This window comes from Malania oleifera, chromosome 3, assembly GCF_029873635.1.
Source record: "Malania oleifera isolate guangnan ecotype guangnan chromosome 3, ASM2987363v1, whole genome shotgun sequence".
Lineage (NCBI taxonomy): Eukaryota > Viridiplantae > Streptophyta > Magnoliopsida > Santalales > Ximeniaceae > Malania > Malania oleifera.
This window is the reverse complement of record NC_080419.1, coordinates 20,476,093-20,497,019: the sequence shown is the minus strand read 5'-3', so window position 1 is coordinate 20,497,019 and position 20,927 is coordinate 20,476,093. Positions and strand designations below refer to the sequence as shown.

The window sequence follows — 20,927 nt, the reverse complement described above, 5'->3', positions numbered from 1 at the left end:
AAGGCCAACAATGGGCAGAAAAACAAGTCCTGAATTAACTCATAATTAAGGACAACAGGTACAGCAGACATAAATAACCAACAAATTAGAAGCAATAAGAGAATTACCTTTCTTCCCTACAAAGAATGAAGATGTCGTTCCAATTTGTACATCCAAATGGGATCTTGATGCAGCAGTATCATTTGCATCTACAGGTTCAGGCTTTCCTTGCTCTCCAATGGCAGTAGCTTGATCTAAGAAAAGTTAAGAACTAGAAAACCTCATCTGCTAAAAGCAGATATGATTAGCCTGCAATCAGAACCCACCAAAACCCTCTGTATTTTTTTAAAAAAGTAAATAAAGTGAGGAACAATTTCTTTTTTAACTTTATTTATCATTTTTTTTTAACTAATCAAACTTTTCTTTATTTTTAAGCAAAAGCACTTCATTCTTACTAAGGCAACAAATTTAGAACAAAAAAATAAAAATAAAACAACCAAATTCGCATATGGTGTTTAAGTTTGAAAAGGAAAGGATACTAGCATGGGCAGCAAGTAACTTTTTCCTCTCCTTCCTTGGAGGCTTCTTATGTCCTGTACCACCATGAACCTCTGAAAGAGTTTCTCCTATAGAATTTAACCACCTGCATAGCTCTACCACCAAATTGAAGGGAGTGGGGGGTGGGAATGGATTCCAGTCAAGCACCACTGCTACCACACTTGAAGATAAAATTTAAAAGAAACACTTGACCAACACTAAAAATAACTACAATGAAAGATTTCATTTGAGGATCTCTGAGATGGGTCCAGGTCAAGGTATAATAGAAAAGGTCACGACCCAAAGAAGGGAGAAGCCAATCTCCACTCAACGGGCTTTACACTGTAAGTGGTTTTTTTCTGAATTGACTTAAATAATTGCAACATGCAGGAAGAGATCCCATTGGCATATCTCATTTGTTAATGTTATAATGTAAAATATTGGTAGCTTACTGACAGAAATATAAATGCAACACCCAGTTCATTTACTCGAAACAATGGGAGAGGCTGTTTCTGTGACTTGAACCTATGACCATACGTTTTGAGTGTAGTGCCCTAGCATTTTGTCAATGCCAGCCCTCAAAACACAATCCACAAGGCTCCCATACCATATCAGAGGTACAAGGAGGGTATGATGAATGTACTATATAATACATACTTCTAGTGAAACAAAGGATATTCACCAAAATAATATTACAAAGAGAAGCTTAAAAACAAGAAATTTAAGACAAAGATTATCAGAACAGAGAATATGATATTTCATTTTAGTAAAACCGGAATGGAAATGAAGTGGTTGTTCAAATTAATCTGTAACGTATTTCCTAGACTTTCCCCCAAAATGGAATAAGGAGCTGATTCAAATCGATCTCCAAAGCACAATTACCTAGAATGCAGTCTGTCTCGGGTCGTGGTACAGGTATGGGAACAAGGTACAAAAGTTAAGAGATTCAAGGTTGTTGGGAGTATGGTTAGTAAATATGCCAATTCAGGTCATTGTATGCTTGAACCACTTATTTGGGTCGATCAGTCATATGCTATGTCGGATCAGGGTACAATTTGAATTATTTAATCAGGATGATCATAAAATAGAGAAAATCTCACTATTATTCTTTCTCAATTGAAAATTAGTATATTTCTTTTACTGTAAAGTGTTAGTTTTTTAATAATAATAATATTATACTACTAAGTGCACAAAGCTGTTGGACTCTTCCAATAAAAAAGTCAATTTAAAAAATTAAAATTTATAATTATGAGTACTAGTCTAAGTATTGTGCAGTGTCTCTTCAAAATTTATAATTATGAGTACTACTCAAATCCATCCACATTTGCAACCAGAGCTATCTTCTCCCACTCAGCAGCAGGAAGCCCTCTTCTCTCACAGTCACAGGCTTCGCAACAGCAGTTTTGTGCAGCAATTTCACGTCTACCATCTCTCTGTTCCACAGTTCTACCATTCAAGGGTGAAGCACAAATCGAACTCGAAATTCAACAAATGTTTGCAATTTTTGTTTTAAAAAATATTTCTGAATATTTTCATATGATTTTTATTTGAAAATCATTAATGGATCTAGTTGCCACTTTTTGCAATTTGGATCCTGACTCCATTCAATCCGGGATGCCATCAACCCTCAAAATGGCACATGCGGTCCAGATTGCGTTATTACCAGGGTCAGGGGGGCAGCAGCAACCCAGGTGACTATGGTCCCATATATTTCCTAAAGCAACCATTTTCATAATCTAGGCCAATTTTTCCCACAAGGGGAATGACTATAGAAGAAGATGGCCTTCAAAGTTAGATCAAGACAAATGAACTAGATGTGCATACGGCTGAAAAATTCTAAGCAAGACAATGAGAAAAGAAATGATTTACACTTTAGCACCTGTTCTATATTGTTATTTAAATTTGGCTTAGGAAATTCAACCTAATGAATTTTTCAACTCTATTTTTTTTTTATCACATAGGAACTCCAACCACCAACGAGCCCTTCAGATCCCATAGTGCAGCACCAAACCTACGGATCAGCGTCCTCCGCTCCCAAGTCTCGCTGATCAGGGTAAAATTCGGATGCGGACACAACTTTTGTGCATCAATTGGACGTTCGACCAACTCGATTCCGGGACACATCTCTATTACCATCCATAGTCCCACTGACTTACAGAGAACTCTCACCATTCATGGTCCCCGCTGGCTTACAGAGCGAACTCTCACCATCTACGGTCCCTGCTAGCTCACAGAGTAAACTCTCATCATCCACAGGTACCACTGGTTCCATAAGTGTATCTACCTGGAATTAAACCCCCGATGCTCCTTCTTATACATTTCCATTGCGCCATACCGTGGGGACGCTCTATTTTTTTTTTTCTCTCATTGACTGAATGTCTATTAATGAAAACAGTACATTAGAACATATATGAAATTTAATAGTCTTGTTTAGACACATTTAAATTTAATGATATACTACTCAGTAAGTCAGTTGGTGCCCAGACCGCTCGGTAATAGTAGTAGTAAATCAATTACAAAATTAATAATTCTATAATATAATTTAGATAATATTATTCTTTGAGTTCAAAAAATAAAACTAAAATAATACCATACAACATGTATATGTGAGATTCATTTTTTTATAAAAAAAAAAAAAAAAATCGAGCCAAACCAATGTGGTCACGTGCCACTAGCAATGGTTGACATGTGGCAGACCCATGCATTTCCCACCTCTTCCCCTCTCCCCTAAACTAGGTCAACCCAGTTTGACCAATTTAGTTTCCCTGAACCGCTTATTTTTTAAAATTAATAATAATTTTAAAAAATCATTTCTAATTCATTCTAATTCTAAAAAAAAAAATTGAGAAAATAATTGAAATTTTTATAAAAAAATAAAAAAAAATAAAAAAAGTCAGAAAAAATATGTGAGTTGTTTTTTACTCAGATAAAATTAAAAATTTTAAATCACAAAACAAATGAATAAAATTTGAGAAAATTTCCTTTAAATATTGAAAAATTGCAAAAAGATCCAAAAAATAAGGAAAACACAAGAAAATTCTTAAGACCCCTTTTGCTTAATTTTGGACATCTTCTGTATGGTGTGCTTATTGCATGACTTTGCATGAATGTGTTTGCTATATTTATGTGTGCATGCGTCGCATGTATGCATGTGCACACCCTTATGAGGAGGAATATAATGAATTTGGGTTATGTAATCCTTGATTATCGCTTAAGGGGTGAGGATTCTAGTAGAATCAGTTTGGGCTTGATTGGTAGTGATTCTATTAGACCCCTTGATATAGATGCATGCTTCTTTTGCATTTCTTGAGGTTTATATGTTTTGAATAACGATTTGTTCTATTGATTGCATGTTTTATTGAAATAAACTTCCATACTTGTTAAAACTTTTGTTCCACCTTTCATTTACCATTCCATGTACCATCAATTTTAATTGTCTCAAATAACATGTTCACTCCCATGATGTCTTATATATTGAATTTAACAAAGTTGGGACCAAATATATACAATATTTAAATAAAAATAACACTATAATAGGGCTGAGAGGCAGTGGGGAAGGCAGGTGGAGAGAAGCTGACCACCAACGTCAAGGCATGGCTACCGAAGTCACAAACCAAACCTTCTTCAAATCCATCTCCATCTCTTTATGGAATTTTCTCTTATTGTCAAATGATATGTGCGGATGGTATGCCTCGATTCAACCCTTTTAGTAATGGGACATGTTGGGTTTTTCGAGATTTGTATCCTAGTCTTGGTGAACCCCTACTCACGTAAATTTTGAGTATAGGGTATAAATCTCGATATATTTAGTACTTTCCTTTCATAACATATTTAATATGTGGGACCAGATGGACGCAATTAGACAGCTGAAATTAAAGATGTCAGATGGATAACTAATGAGAAAGAAAGATAGAACTACAAGAAGAATGCATTTGTTAGAGTGTTGAGGAAGCAATTCCTGGGGAAAAGACACGAGTAAGTTGAGATGGTTGATGAACTGCATTGAAAACAACAAATATAGCAAGGATTGAAAGGTTGAAGGGATGCTAAAACAACAAGGAAAGCCTAACAAAATGTAAAAATGCAAGGGAATCCACTAAATATCCTCAAAAAATAAATAACAGAAAATAACAAAAAGAAACTGAAAAATAAAGAGAACCGAGACATGGTAAGAGAATTCCTCTCTAAACCCTTGACATTGTAGTTCACAGAACACTGTAAATTTGCTAATTCTCACTGGTCTTTCCTTGCCTTACTTTTATCACCATCCAAGTGAACTTCTTGTCTTAGAATTAGACATCCACGATCCCAACTTGTCCATCTGCTGTTGAGTTTCAGTACTCTTCCCACAGAGGAAGGTAAAAGGCTATCCCTACCTTGACTACACACCAACACCTCTTTATCAAACCCATCCTCCTAAAACACAGAGATTCCCTCCAAACTTTCAAGGACATATGATGGCACATAAGAAATGTTCCTAAGTGAATCAAAAAAAATCAAAACATACCCAATTTGTTCAGGAACCTCATTGAGTAAAAGTCCACCATGACAAACAAAAACACTATCAAATTCACTGCCGTTGCCTGATTCATCTCCCCATTTCTTTTCCTCCTCAAAACAATTTGTTTCTTTACCCTTGTTATCCCAAACTGACTTTGAAAGTTTGAATAGTTCTGCCTTTACTCAATATAATAATTACCATTTGTGTCCTTTTTTGGAAATTACTCCCACGCACAGGAGAAGTTGCCTTCTGTAGCCCTCCTGCCATACAGTTCGATGAGAATACACCTTATTCTAATCCATCACGACACCCATTTACAAACATTAAATCTTCCTTCAGAGTCGCCCAATTTGTGATCCACCTCCGCAAGCAAGCCCACACCAGCTCAACCAAACCCACATCACCAGCAGGTTGGCAAATCTGCACCATCCCAGAATCAACCATCTCCAATGAAAACTCTCTAGCCACCCCATCGGCATTCATCCACTTCTCTTTCAGCTTCACTTGCACACCAGAAATAAATTTAACAGACCCAGATGATCCAGTTGACACCTCCACAAGATTTCACTTGTTTTCCACCTGCACATCCTTTAGTTTAGTTGCAAGATTCTTGCCATGAATCGTACCCTCAACTAGATGACAGTATCCCATGCAGCATACACAAGCAATTATTTTCAGCAGCATGGTTTTCAGAAGGCCCCTGGGACTCACCATAAATCAGTTCCTAAAGTAGATCCTGCATTTTGTTCAGAGTCCAATGACACAAGCGTTAAACACCCTGGCACCTAGCTTGGTTTAAATTACTGATAAATCCCTGAAGGATACCGAACCAAAAAATACCACGACATCAACTCAATCTGTAACTGCATGGTACTGTTTAAAATAGCAGTATGGCATTTGATTTTATTCAATATCAAAAGGAAAATTGACCGGTGAGCCAACTCATTCAACACTGCCTGTTATTTAGCTTTAATAGAAGAATAGAATTAAGAGGGATTCAAAGAGCTTAAACAAATACATCATATGGATCTGTAAGATTTAGCCTGGGACAAATGAACCATTTCATTTTTCACATAAAACGTGTATTCTTTGTTCCTATCAGATCTACATATTTTTTCTTAGAACTAGACCTAAATGTTAAATTTTTTAAAGACAAAATTATATAGTTTAGCTCAACAAATCATATTTTGGTTCGTCACTGATTGTTATTAAAAATTATTTTAAGACAAAGATCTAGTTATGTTTACCAATAAGAAGGCCTAAATAAAAGTATGGTTTCTGGAAAATATCTAAAAGCAATTACAAAATTTTGAAATTATTTTACATATTTAAGAAATATGAATTAAGATTTTCAGGGGAAAAAAAAAGGAAAGAGATGTAAAAAGAAATGGCCTGATTCAAAATGACAAAACTTAAAAAGGTGAATATGAAGGAGAAAAGCTAAGGGAGATTGTTAATATTCATTTGAAACTCTTATGAAAATATAAACAAGGATATGTAATGTATAATGTCTTTGGTCCTCAATATTTATATCATATTTCAAGGAGCTATATTTATACAAATTATAGATAAAAGCTCCCTTAGCGAAGGCAGAAAAATTTTAGAACAAAGATCAAAAGCCTTCTAGATCTAAATTTAAAAATAACATTTAAACCAAAAACATATCTTAATTTTGACGAACTAAAATCTTCAAAGCAACTTTCAAAACTCAAAGCCACCTTCAAATATCAAGGTAGTAATTAATTTGGAAAGAGTTTGACACTTTAAAAGTTAATCCTGCTGTGTCATCAACATGATTTGCAACAATGAGTTAGCCCTTTAAGGCTGATCTATGAAACCCCCGTCGCAAGCGTTATGAAAGTTGTACTTATTGATGTAATACAATGCAATATAAAATGACATAACCACAAAAATGATAAAATATGTGAAAAAATATATGCTCTTTTGCACTTCCATTTTATACAATTTTTTTTCAAGCATGTGGAAGAGTTTTAGCTACTTCCAAATCATATGCAGCCACAACAAAACAAATACAAAAAGGGGGAAAAAAAAAAACAAACAAACAAACAAAACAAAACTACAAGAAAGTACCAAAAGTTCCAAACCTGCATGAGCAGCATATTGGCTGATCTTGACTGGCTTCTTACAGGCATTGCAACATACCTTCAAATGACATCGAACAACAAGATAAACAAATGACAACAGAGTTTAAGGGCACACAGAAATAGAACTGCATCTTGCAATGACATTTACTTAGAAATTTGCACAACATTTGGGTTGTGGAATGGAAAGAAATCAAGATAGGAATCAAATCAAGACAGGAATGAAATCGCTATTGGACTGTGATTGCAGCATTTGGTTAGTCACATAGAATGATTTCTGAAATTGAATCTTTTCTAATATCTGGTATTTTTTTAACAGCTGCTGCAATTGAATGAAAAAACTAGCCATTTCCCCGAAATGCCAAAGATGAAAATAATTTAATTTTGCAACCTTTAAAGTATATAACTTCAATTCAAACCTTATTTTATTAGACATTTCTGCAGTTTTTAGATCTTAACATTTTTTTACATTTTCTAAACACAATAATAATGATGATGATGATGATGATGATGATATTTTTTTCTTAACTTTCTTGTTACCTTTCGTAAATGGCAATAATAATGACAATGTTGATATTTATTAGCTTTTATGTTATCTCATAATAATATTGATGATGATGATGACAATATTTTTCTTAACCTTTTTGTTACCTTTCGGAAATGACAATAATAATCATGGTGATATTTTTTATTAGTTTTTTTTTTTTTTTGTTATCACTTAGAAATGACAACAATAATAATATGTTGTTGTTGTTGGGAGACGGACTTTCAACGGTGTTTCTTTTTTTGGATTTTATTATCAATTGTTTTTCAAAAGAAGGGAGCAAGGAATAGAATTGTAATTCACACCAGGTAAGGGGTGGAGTCACCATTCCATTGAAGGGGAATTAGCATTCCAGCCGAATGTGACTCTGCCCTCATTTCGGTAAACCAAAAAAGAGTAGGAATTGGGTCTCAATTCCGTTCTTACCCTACTTCCCCAAACCAAATAAGTATCCAATTCTACTTCAATCAAATACTAAAGTCAACATGTTTTATCATTTATGCAACATTATGAAATACATTCAAATCAATTTCAAATATAAAACATGAAGAAAAAAAAAAACCCAAAAAAAAAAAAAAAACAGAGATAGATATTGGCTATTCAATATCAATCAACATAATATTTTGCATAATCCAAGACCATGGGGAACAACAAGGAATGAAGAAAAAATAAAGGAGAGAAAGAAAAAGAGAAGCGAAGAAAAAAAGAATCAAAGAAGTATAACAAAGTAGAAGAAGAGGGAGAGGCTACAAGAGAAAAAGTGAAGGAATTGCAGTGGCTGAAACAAAATTTGATCAAAAACCATCATAAACATACAGCTACCAAGTATTTATACCCTACAACACAGTAACCCCGACATATTAGAAAAGTAAAAAAAAAAAAAAAAAACAGATGGTCTAAAACATGCATATTGTCCTAAATCTAAGCTGAAAATAAGTATATGCTAAATAGGAAGCCTAAATTTCTTTTAATAGAAAAATATAGTAAGAAAGAGGAGAAAAATTACAGCCTAAGATAGGACAAGAAATCCTCATAATGAGAAAAACAAAAAAAGAAAAGAAAACCAAAACCACAGCTGAAAAACTCTAAATAAGAGAACCGCTTTTAAGCCATTCCCACCACAATTGACAGAACTCTGTGCTAATTCACACTCCTTTCTTTACTTTTCTTTTATCACCATCCAAGCAAACTTCATTTGCTCCAGGATCAGCCAACGACAATCTCATTTTTTTTCTTTTTTTCTCTTTTTTTTTTTTTTTATAGCAAAAGAAGAGATTTCATTAAATAGATTAAGAATTTACGTAAAGGAAAAGAAGACATCTCTCAATAAAATCTGTGACAAACTAGAAGGAAAATCTAAAAACAACAAAAGAAAGAAAAGAAAACAAACAAAACAACAATTCCCAAGATCAAACCATCACATTACTCCAATCTTGCTGAACTTCAAGAAAGCTCACTCCATTGAAATACCCAAGCCCAAGACCAAGTGCCCAACACATCAGAATGATGCCAAACGAGCAACCAATTCAACTTCTTCCCCAAAAAGATCCATGCATTATGCTCCTACCGTAACCCCTACAAAACTGCAAAATAAAAATAAATAAATAAAAAAACTACATTTCCATAATGCAGCCCTTTCCTTCCTCCTTCCAAAACCCACAAATGAAATAACAAAAATTTACTCCACCGATTTTGGACAAACCGCAACTTTCCCTGAAAACACCAAATATCTTGTTCCAAGGCCAAGTGAAATCACAATGCAAAAAAAAAATGATGAGATGCCATCTCTGAATTATTATAGCAAAGCACACAAACATCTAGAGAAAGTACCTTCAATGGTCACCTGATCTGCAACAAGCTATTGGTACTAATTCTATTGAGCATGACCAACCCAATAAAAGCCTTAATTTTAGGGGTACTACGGCCTTCCAAAAAATAGAATAAAAAGGAAAAGAGGAATTAGAATAGGTCAAGAACTCACAGAAATGTTTCCAAGAGTATCCTCAAGAATGATCCAATCACCAAGAGCGAACATCCATCTCTAAAGAAAGATGACAACTATTCAATAAAATCAACAAGAAGGACAACTCAACCAGCTCTCTATCATTAAAAGTATCCTAAAATGAAAATCCCAAGAAGCCAAAAGAACTATCTAAATCAACAGCAAAGAAAGAAATAACGCAATTTTACCTTGAGCTCAAATGAAAAAAGACAAGGAAAAGATGTGGATAAGACACCACTCCCTAACCAAGGGTCTTTCCAAAAATGAATCCAAGAACCCCTTCCCATAATAAATTTAGTGTGAGGAATGAATAAAGGATAGATATGGGAGATAGATCTCCACAAGATCTCCGAAAAGCATCTAAAAAAGTAGCATTGGTATCCCAACCATTCTCACTCAACCTAAACTTGCTTCTAATGACTCTATACTAAGGGAAGAATCCTCTCAAGGAAAAAATCAAAACCATTTAGCTAAGAGAGTGGTGCCTACTTTAAAGACTCAACCCACCCTCCACGTTAGATCTACCCAATGCATTCCAACTTAATAATGATCCCTATGAGCCCCTACTCCAGACAACAAGAAATCTCTCCTACTATTCTTAATCTTGCTAGCAATCCCCACATTAATCTTATAAATTGACAAGTAATGGAACAGGATAATACACAGACAACCTGAATAAGAGTGATCCTAACCCAATAAAGAAAAAAGCTCACTTCCAACCATCTAAAATTTTGCCGCCCTTTCCTTTACCAGATTCCAAAAATCTACAAATTTGGGATTACCCTCGAAAGGGACTGCTAGGCCTTATATCAAAAGTCAATCTAATAAACCACACCCCACATTAGAGGACCACTCCTTGGCACGCTTATAAGGCACAATGATAGCAACTAATCTGCCCTTCCTCATGTTTATCTTAAGCCCATACACCCTAGCAATAACACGGAGAATACCCAAAATACTCTTGAAAGAAGGGCTACAATCATCTAAAATGAAAATGGGGTCATCAGCAAACTAAAAATGTGAAACCACCACTCCCTCTCTCCTCACTACCAACTCTTTAACCAGCCCCCTATCCACAGCCCCATCCACCTTCCTTCTAAAATATTACCATGACAAACGATAAAGGAAGACGTTCACCTTGTCTAATGCCCCTCGAGGCACTAAACCAAGACTTAGGTTCACCATTCACTATTACCATGTCCACCAACACCAACCCTCACCAAATGTTTTTCTCCTGAAGATTGATCCAAGAAACTCCAATGAACTCTACCATAGGCTTTCGCGAAATCCAATTTAAAAACGAAAACCCCTTCTTCTTTCTCCTAATATCCTCGTCCACCTCATTAGCCACCAAAATATCATCCACTTATTGACTGCCCCTCAAAAACGCAGCACTAGAAATGGTCTAATCAAGCACCGAATCAAATAGAAGAGATGGATAGATCTTTCTTTCTATTCATATATAATACTATAAAAAATGGATTTATATTGGTAAGTAGCACAGCAAGAAGCCCCAAATACTTTATTTGTCCAGGAAAAACTGCACTGTTTTAGGCCCAGGAAGCGAAGGGAATGAGCTCGCTCAACCAATTAGCTAACCCTGTGGTGATAATCTTATACACACCTAAAACTAGATTAAAAGGTCTCAAGTCTTCTATATTAATAGATTTACTCTTCCAAGGCACCAAAGCAATGAATGCGGAGTTAATACTCATGCTTAAAATCCCATTTCCATAAAATTTAGTAAAGACTTTAACCAAATCTCCCTTAATCACAATCCCACAATCTTGGAAGACAAGCCATACTAAAACCATCTATCTTTTCCCTCTCCATCCCAAAAAGGACACCCATCACTTCCTCATCAAAAGGCCTCTCCAACCAACATATCTATTCTCTGAAAATGGGATTCCACTCTAACCCCTCAACTATTGGTCTACAAACATCCTCTTCAGAATACAAGTTAGAATAGAAATCAATGATCTCAGAGGCAATCTGACTAGGGTCAAAATAATCCTCCCTTTTCCCACATCCAACTCCTTGATCAAATTCTTCCTTGTCTTCCCTTATGTTACCCTATGAAAGAAACTAGGATAGCAATCACCATCTTTGACCCATTTAAACTTGTTATTCTGTCTCCAACTCCTCATTTCTTTAAAAATCACTTCTTCCAACTCATTCTTCAAAGAGATCCCTTCACCTCCTCACTTTCTTAGAGATTACCATCTTCCTTCCAATCCAATGAATCCAACTCACCTAGAATGCTAGATTTTCTAATCTTAACATCACCGAACACCTCCTATTCCAATCTTTCAATTTCTCCTTTAGACACTTCAATTTCTTCTTAAATCTAAACCCTACCCAACCTCTATCCAAGTCCTTTCCCCAAGAGCTCCTCACCAATGACTAAAAAGTCGCATGATCCGTATTTTCAAGCGTAAAAGGAGCAGGACCCCAAGAAACCTTGCTTGATTCCACATAATAGGAAAATGATAAGTAGGCCTTAGGAGAATAGTTGAACCCTATCAAGCTTACCAGCCACCGCCCTCGCCCCCCCCCCCCCCCCCCCCGGGGCGAAATATATATATATATAACCAAGTAAATGTAGCATTTCCAAAAGGAGATCTCTCAAACTGTGCTCCAAATAATTTCAACAAAACGCTGCATGCTAGTTAACCTTCAAAGAAACTTTGGAAAATGTGCAGGATTTACTTGATGTTTTCATCTAGTAGCCACCCCGATGGTCAAACCTAGGTTGTGAATCGTAATCTAGGTGATCTACCTAGATATGTAGTATGAGACAAACAGGGCAATTGGGACTTCAGGCCACAGGTGGTTGATTTTGCTTACAGTAATTTTGTGAAAAGATCCACAAGTAAGAGTCTTTTGGTATGTGTATTTTGGTAACAACCTCCTGCATCCATTCATCATGTTCCTTCACCACTGGATGCCATGTTTCTAAGCCTGCTGAGTCTTTATATTTTCACATCCATGAGTTGCACGCAAGTGTTACGCGAAAAGATGGCAACTTTGCATGAGCAATATGGATTACAATTTACAATGTGCATCGTAGGTAGAGAATGTAGGTAATAGTGTCATGGTTTGCATAAGGCCTTAACTTTATGGTCTCTACCCCAGAAATTACTTTAATAAACTCCATGCCTGTGCATTGGCCCTGTCTCCATCCTTAAGAAACTTGGACCTAATGTATATTCACTCGATTTACCCAATTATATGACCACTAGCTCAGTTTTTAATGTGGAGAATTTTATGCCTTAAAAAGGCACCTTCAAACATCTTCCTTTGTCATCTAGTACTCAGGGTCAAGAGTACCCGAGACTCTTTCTGCTTCTAACCCACAGGATACAATGGAGCCTATTTTGGATGATGAGTTCGTGACTTCTCTTCAAGGTGATTTTTTTTTTATGATATTTGGTATAGTGGAGAGGTGACCCACTCCGAATCCTACATGGCTTACTCAGGATGCTCTTCATGATGGTACTCCTAGGTAGAGTCATACCTAAAGCGGCATTTTCGAAAGCCAAGTTCCTTTAAGCCAGGGGAGTATGACTAAGGATTGCCTACATTATTTAGGCCGACTATTGAACATACTTATTTTTGCCATAGATTTAGGACACTATGCATGTATTAGACCTTCTGTTTGTGTTTGTGTAATTTTATGTTATGTTGGGGTTAATTTACAATTATGTGTTTTAGTTATTGTTAAATCTTGATACACATGGTTGGCCCACGACCTAATAGCTTAAGCTTTTAGGTGAAGCAGTAATTTAACATGATATTAGAACCGGTTACCGGCAGGTCCTGGGTTCTAGTCTAGTTGCCCGCATTTATTATGTGGTGTTTAAAAAACATATATTATATTCCCTATAATGGGTGTTATCTATCGTGTGTGTATCTCTCCACATGCTGTCGGACTGCACATGCGGGGGAGTGTTAAAGCTGGATATACATTATTGGCCAACAACCTAATAGCTTAAGCTTTTAGGTTGGTAGTCTAACAGTTATTATGTTGTGTAATTTTATGATACGTCGTGGTTAATTCATAATTATGTTGATCGTGGGGTATAGATACTACAGTAGTTGAAGTGCATCAGACAGTTATCAGATTTGAATTCAGAATTCAACACTTGTTCCTCTCTTCTTCTTCCTCTTCCTCTTCCTTTCTCCTCCTCCTCCTCTCCTCTTTATATCTCTCTCTGTTTCTGTTGCCGGTAATGTCTTGCGTCACATTCCCTGTGTTTCTTCACTGTCCTGCATCAATATGTATCAAATGCCCGCAAAGCAGTAAAGATAGGCATTTTAATAACACAACACATGAATGAAGAACCAGCATAAATTGGGATGTATTACTATGTTCAAGTAACAGATTCGGCAACCACTTATCAGCAGATGCATTTTTTCTATTTCTTTTTTGATGAAGTGATCCACTGGCTCTCAAAAGAGAGTGGGAAGGTTCAAACCTCACACCTCACACTTTGCATGAAGGCTAGTAGACCATGTTCTATTTCTCTACATGTATTTAAGTACACCTAAATATTTGTCGGGGTTGCTCCTTTTTTCTCTTTGTAAAGATTTTTTAAACTTCATTCTACACCAACAATCAATTTGAAAATAACAACTCCAAATGCTGCAAAAGGGCAAGTATAATTTAGTATATGTAGGACAAAGGTCTCTTCAACATATACTTGCATATGGAAACATCAAAACTACTTAAGGCAGTAGGATGCCATTATCCAAAAAGATTATAGCACATCAAGAAATTCTTCAAACCTTACCAAATGTAAAGGATCTTCCATAGGATTCAAACCAAATACTTGCATATCTGCAACATGACATCAACAAAAAACTTCAAATCAAGCAAAGAAAAAAATTGGCCATCTACACAAAAATTTACAAATGAACGTATTAATAATACATGCATCTTGCAAAAATGAAGTATTACAAAACAATTAATTTTCCTTTTCTTTTTTGGGGAGAATGGAGAGTTGAGGATGTTACAAAACCCTAAAAGGCTTAAGTAGCACAATCTCCCATAGAGCCAAAGCATAAGGCCAGTAACCACAAAACAATTAGCAAGTTCAGGAAGGGAGAAAATAAATGATAGTAGCATTCTCCTTCTGCTCCTGCTTATTTTTCGTCCCCCCAAACAGGTGCTTGCAAATAGTTTCAACCAAAATAATCACAATAGTAGATTTCAATTTGTTGGAAGCCATGTAAATCACAGTGAACAAACTATTTTCATGGGACATCCACACGGACCCATACTATTTTCAACCAAAGACGTGCTTGCTAATAGTTTCAATCGTAATATTCACAATAGCGGATTTCAATTTGTTGAAAGCCATGTAAATCACAGTGAACCAACTATTTCCATGGGACACCAATAAGCACCCATACTAAATTGGGACAACCAAAAGAAAAATGCAATAATGTTCATAAATTGGAATGCAACTGAATCAAGAATGAAATCACCTTCTTCGTCAAGCAAATTTGCTTCATCTGCCTCACGCAATTCTCTTTGTATGTACTGAGCAGCTAATTTCTGGTGACAAACTTCCTCTGCCAAAATGACATAAGCAAAGAAATCAAGACAATAAATATTACGTTCTACTGACTACAGAACGACTAATCTGAGCAATAGGAAAGGCTAATCCTGGTTTCCTCAGACATACTCCAACTGGTTAGCAGGGTCCAATTCAATCAACCAAAACATAATATGTAATTAGCTATTTTACATATTATATAACATCCAAAGTGTAAGAAAGCATTTATTTTTTTAAGCAAAAGAAGAAGATTTCATTAGAAGATCAACAATGTACAAAAGGGGAGGATAAGACATCATCCTAAACAAAACTGAAAGAAAAACAGAAACTGAAGAAAGAAAAGGAAAAGCAAAATATACCAATCAAGCCAACAATTAGAGCCAATCCCATAGGATATCTAAGAAGCACACTTCTTTAAAGCACCCAGAACCAACACACCATTGCGAAGTCAAGTAATGGATCTTTTCCCATAACAACAAAACATTCAATGCCCGGATTAGCTCAAGTGGTAAGGGCGACTTGTGACTTTGGTGACCCCAAGGTCACGGGTTCGATTCCCCCTTGAGAGTTTACTCTGGTAAATTACCAGGGGTGTGTCAATGGGCGAGCAACCATAGTGTCCAAAGTTGCACGATGGTGGCTGGAGTTCGCGACTTATCAAAAAACAAAAAAACAAAAAAAAACAAAAACAAAAACAACAACAAAATATTCAGCATCTTCTCGAAAAAAAATACGCTCATTATGTTCCAAACATAAACCCCACAGCAATGCAAAATAAGTGCATCTCCATAATGCTACCAAGTCCTTTTTCCCATCAAAACCAAAAAGGAGATTACCATAAATTTCCACTGTTTCTAGACAAACCCAGTTCTCTCCCGATAAACCAAATAGCTTATTCCACACTTTCCAGCAAAAATCATAGTGCAAAACAAATGGAACTCTGTTTCTGAACTATTAAAGCAAAGAATGCATACATCTAGAGAGAGTGCCTTCAAACGTCTCCTACCCTATAGGAAGTTTGTTGGTTTTTTGAGTCCGATCCCTGTTTTGATGTTAATAAAGCACAAGTTACTTATGTGTGTATTTAAGGATTGAACAAGTCTTTAATTCAAACACACACATAAAGGGAAGTGGAAGCCAAGAGGAACTTCAAGTTTATCATCATTCTGACATATTCCATAAAAACTGAAGAGCAAAAGACGAAAATATTCATTTTAATTTGTATTGCATTTAAGTTCTCCTATTATTTGGTCTGTAATAATGCATGTATCTGCATGATATGACTTGAATGTTCAGATAACCGTAGACTAACCTTACGGCACCTAGAGTTTAACCAAAAACCCTTTTTCATAAAAAATAAAATCAAACAAAAGTTTTGGAACAGCTTTAAGTAACTTTGGTCGACCGACGTCGGGTTTTTAGGCTTAATTCAAAAGCCTCGGTTGACCGAATCCTTTAGTACAAACCAGCTTGGTCGACCAAACGTACCCTAAGTCAAACATTTGACTGTCTCGATCTACTGAACCCTTGGCAATATAAAAGCCTCGTCAACCGAACTTATCAGAAGTCAACATATTGACTTCGCTCGGTCGACCGTTCTGAAATGAACGTATCTTCTACAGTCGACCGAACTCACACGTGTCTGACCCCCAACAACTTAGTCAACCGAACCATTAGTTCAAAATTGCCTTGGTCATCCAAACCTCGAAGGGTTCATAATCGCCATGATACGGTCGACTATATCTCCAGTTGAAAATGACCACAGTCGACCGAACTTAGCAATATGGTCGACCGAACCTTTTCTATGGTCGACCGAACCTCTCGGGTTCCGAATTTTTTAAGGGCTTAAATGTAATTAACTATTAATTAAATAATTTAGAAAATACCCAGCGTGTCCCCAACGGTCATAATTTTTACAAACTCTATATATACCCCATCATAAGCCAAGATTAGCAACTTTGATTAACTTTAAAATTCTCTCAAATATTTTTTTAATCAAAGTTCCCCCATTTCAATTTTTGTTTCAAAAATATTTTATAGGGTAAATTTTATACTCTCCAAACTCTCTTTTGTTTATTTCTTGAAAATCATTTTTACAAGACAACATTTTTTATTTGGCCATTTATTTTCAAGACTTTTACTCTCTTGCTTGCATATTTGAAAAACATTTTTGAGAGTAAAGCTTTGGGATTGCTCCACATATTTCCATGGTAAATATGTTGTTGGAGAAACACATTTTTGCATCCATGATTTCATTGATAAACTTTTATATTGCAAAGATCATTTGAGAAACCAAGACCCTAGGTTCTCCTACTTCTTTATTGAAAATATTTTTGGAGATATATTTGATTTAGGGTTTAAATCTTTGAGGGCCTTATCATACACATTATATTCAAAGATTGCAAAATAATTTTGAAAGCACCCTTACTCTACCGAGCATGATTTCATATCATATTAGAGGGCATGTTTTAGAGTTTTAATGTTGTACATCTTTGCTTGTATTTAGAAGCATTATTTTATACAAAAATGATTTTTAATGTACCGGTTGGGTTCAGCCCGGAATTGAACTGGGGAGTCTCAACCCCGTAAGTAAGACCAGTTCGGTTCAAGCCGAAAATTGAACTGAAGAGTCTCAGTCCCGCAAGTGAGACAAGTTGGACTCAGCCTCGTAATTGAACTGGAGTTTACCTCGCCCCGTAAGGAGAGGTTGTAACAGTTTCTACTCCGCCCGTTTAAGTGAGCAGATTTAGTGGAATCTTTGAGGGGTATGCCCAAGGCGGGGACGTAGGCTGGTTTAACCGAACCTCGATAACAAATATCGTATGTTTGTTCATTTATGGTTATAATTATTTGCATGCATACTTTTATTTAAATGAGATATGCTGCACGTGTATGTTCACACTTATAACTTAATCATTTTTCATACACATTATATTGAATGAGATTTGATATGTGGTGAATCGGCGTAAATGTTTAATTTAGCCAAAATGTTTTTAAAACCCAATTCAACCCCCCCCCCTCTCTTGGGATCACACCAATTCCAACAAAGTTATTGGTGTTAGCTCTATTAAGCACAACCAACGAAATAAAAGCATCAACTTTTGGGGGAACTTTGGCCTTCTAGATTTTTTTTATGGAGCAGGAAAGGAAAAATTAAAACAAGTCAAAAAATCGCAAAAGGATTTGCAAGAATAAACTCTCCAAAGAATCCAAGGACCAAAAGCGAAAATCTACTCCTGTGGGAAGAAGATAATTATTCATCATCACCAACATAAAAGAAAGCTCAACGGTCTCCCAACCATTGAGGAACCTCCGAAAATGAAAATCTCAAAGAAGGCATAGGACCATTCAAATCAACAACAAAAGAAAAAATAATGGTATTCTACCTTGAGCTCAAGCAATAGAGACAAGGAAAAGAGGTAGGCAAAGCAACATTCCCTAACCAATATCTTTCCAGAAATGAATATGAGAACCCTCACCCAACACATACTTAGTATAGGGAATGAAAATGGATAAATCTGAGAGATGGATCTCCATGGACTTTCAAAGGAACATCTAGATACCAAGTTAGTATCCCAAACGTTCACATTCAACTCAAACTTACTTTCAATGACTCTTTCCCAAAGGAATTAATCCTCCAAGGAGAGCTACCAAAGCCATTTAGCAAAGAGAACAATGTTCTTAGACATCAAATTTTGAAGACCCAAACCCACCCTCTATTTAAGAAAGATTCAGGTTAGAAACAAAGGTCTCAGAAAATCAATTTGGTTTTATGCCTGCGAGATCTACCACAGAAGCTATATATCTTTTAAGAAGATTAATGGAAAAGTTTAGGGAAAAAAAGAGGGATTTGCATATGATATTTATTGACCTTGAGAAAGCATAAGATAGGATACCTAGGGAAGTTCTATGGTGGGTTTTAGAAAAAAAATGGTGCATATAGTAGGCATACCAATGTCATTAAGGATATGTATGATGGAGTAATGACTAGTGTAAGGACTATAGATGGAGAAAATAGAGAATTTCCAATCACCATAGGTGTACATCAAGAATCTGCTTTGAGTCCTTATCTTTTTGTTTTACTGATGAACCAATTGACTAAGAGTATTCAAAAGGAGGTTCCATGGTGTATGTTGTTTGTAGATGATATTGTATTAATTGATGAAACTAGGGACGGAGTAAAGGATGAGTTAGAATTATGGAGAGAAGCTTTGGAATCCAGAGGCTTTAGGATAAGTAAAAATAAGACAGAATATATGAAATGTAATTTTAGTAATGATTGGAGGAATATTGGAGACAAAATTAAACTTGATGATGAAGAAATAAATAGCACTTGTAGATTTTGATACCTTGGATCTATTATGTAAGCTGAAGGAGAAATTGTAGATGATGTAATGCATAGAGTTAAAGCAGGTTGGGTAAAATTGAGGAGTGCTTCAAGTGTGCTCTGAGATCGTAGAATACCCTTAAAATTGAAAGGGAAGTTTTATAGGACAGCTATAAGACCAGCTATGTTATATGGATCGGAATGTTGGGCGACAAAGAAACATAATATCCAAAAAATAAAAGTTGTCGAGATGAGAATGCTTAGATGGATGAGTGGTATAACATTGAAAGATAAATTAAGGAATAAACATATTCGCGGTAAGTTAGGTGTAGCTCCTATAGAAGATAAGAGAAGGGAGGGACGACTCAGATGGTATGGACACTTGCAACGTAGGCCACATAGTGCACCAGTGAGAAAGAGTGAGTTAGTTACTGTGGGGGGTAGTAGAAGGGGTAGGGGTAGACCAAAAATAATTTAGGAGGAGATAGTGAGTAAGGATTTAATATCACTGAATCTGTCAAAAGAAATGGTACATGATCGCATAAATTGGCGGAAAATGATTCATATAACCGACCCCCATCTAGTGTGACTTAAGGCTTGATTTTGTTGTTGTTGTCATATATCACCCCCGTCAACTTCATAACCCGCACAAGCTCCTCCTTCTCCAGAACAATGCAAGACACATGCTTGCCTGCAAATCTGTGATGCTATAGGTCTGATGCATCAAATCGATTGACGAAAAACACTTTCCTCTCAGTTTTGAAGGTTGCATGTCCTCCCATATCTTTTTTTTTTTTAAATAATAAAAGAAGGTATATTAGAGAGAGAGAGAGAGAGAGAGAGAGAGAGAGAGAGAGAGAGAGAGAGAGAGAAGTTACAAACTAAGGGGACAAGAAGTCCACCCAAAAAAATATAAAAATAAAAATAGCAAAAAAAAAAAAGAATAAAAAAGTAAAACATAAAACAAACAAAAAATAAACAAAAAAAAAAAAAAATCAACCAACGAAACAACTTTTTAACCCCTTCCCATCATAGTTCACCGAACACTTTAGATTTGCTAGCTTCCTTTGACCCTTCTTCACTTTGAACCTACCCCCAACAAAACGCACTTCCACTAATCCAGCATCACTCATTTTCAAGTCCAATTTATCCAATATCTCTTGGGTTTCTAAATCCTTCCAAGAAACCACCTCCTCTGGTGTAGGTAAAACACCACCATTGCATTGCATTTCGTTATCCAACCCCCTTAATATCAAAAATAGGAAACACCTCCGCACCCCCCCCCAAAAAAAAAAAAAAAAAAACCTTCTAAAAGTGCTAGATGAACATATAAAAGGTCCCTTAGATGATCAAAGCAAAAAAATATCCATATTG

At 35.9% G+C, this 20,927-nt stretch overlaps 1 protein-coding gene across 14 annotated transcripts in view; it reads right to left on the bottom strand.

The window, feature by feature from the left end:
• LOC131151944 (uncharacterized) overlaps positions 1-20,927 on the bottom strand; it is a 51,895-nt gene that overhangs the window by 10,725 nt on the left and 20,243 nt on the right. For all 14 annotated transcript variants that reach the window (XM_058103456.1, XM_058103455.1, XM_058103457.1 and 11 more), the window contains 5 exons: positions 15,156-15,242; positions 14,459-14,505; positions 7,123-7,180; positions 519-632; positions 108-233 (listed from right to left, as the gene is read on the bottom strand). In XM_058103456.1, the coding sequence (XP_057959439.1) occupies positions 108-233; positions 519-632; positions 7,123-7,180; positions 14,459-14,505; positions 15,156-15,242 (432 nt within the window). The remainder of the gene's footprint in view (positions 1-107; positions 234-518; positions 633-7,122; positions 7,181-14,458; positions 14,506-15,155; positions 15,243-20,927) is intronic.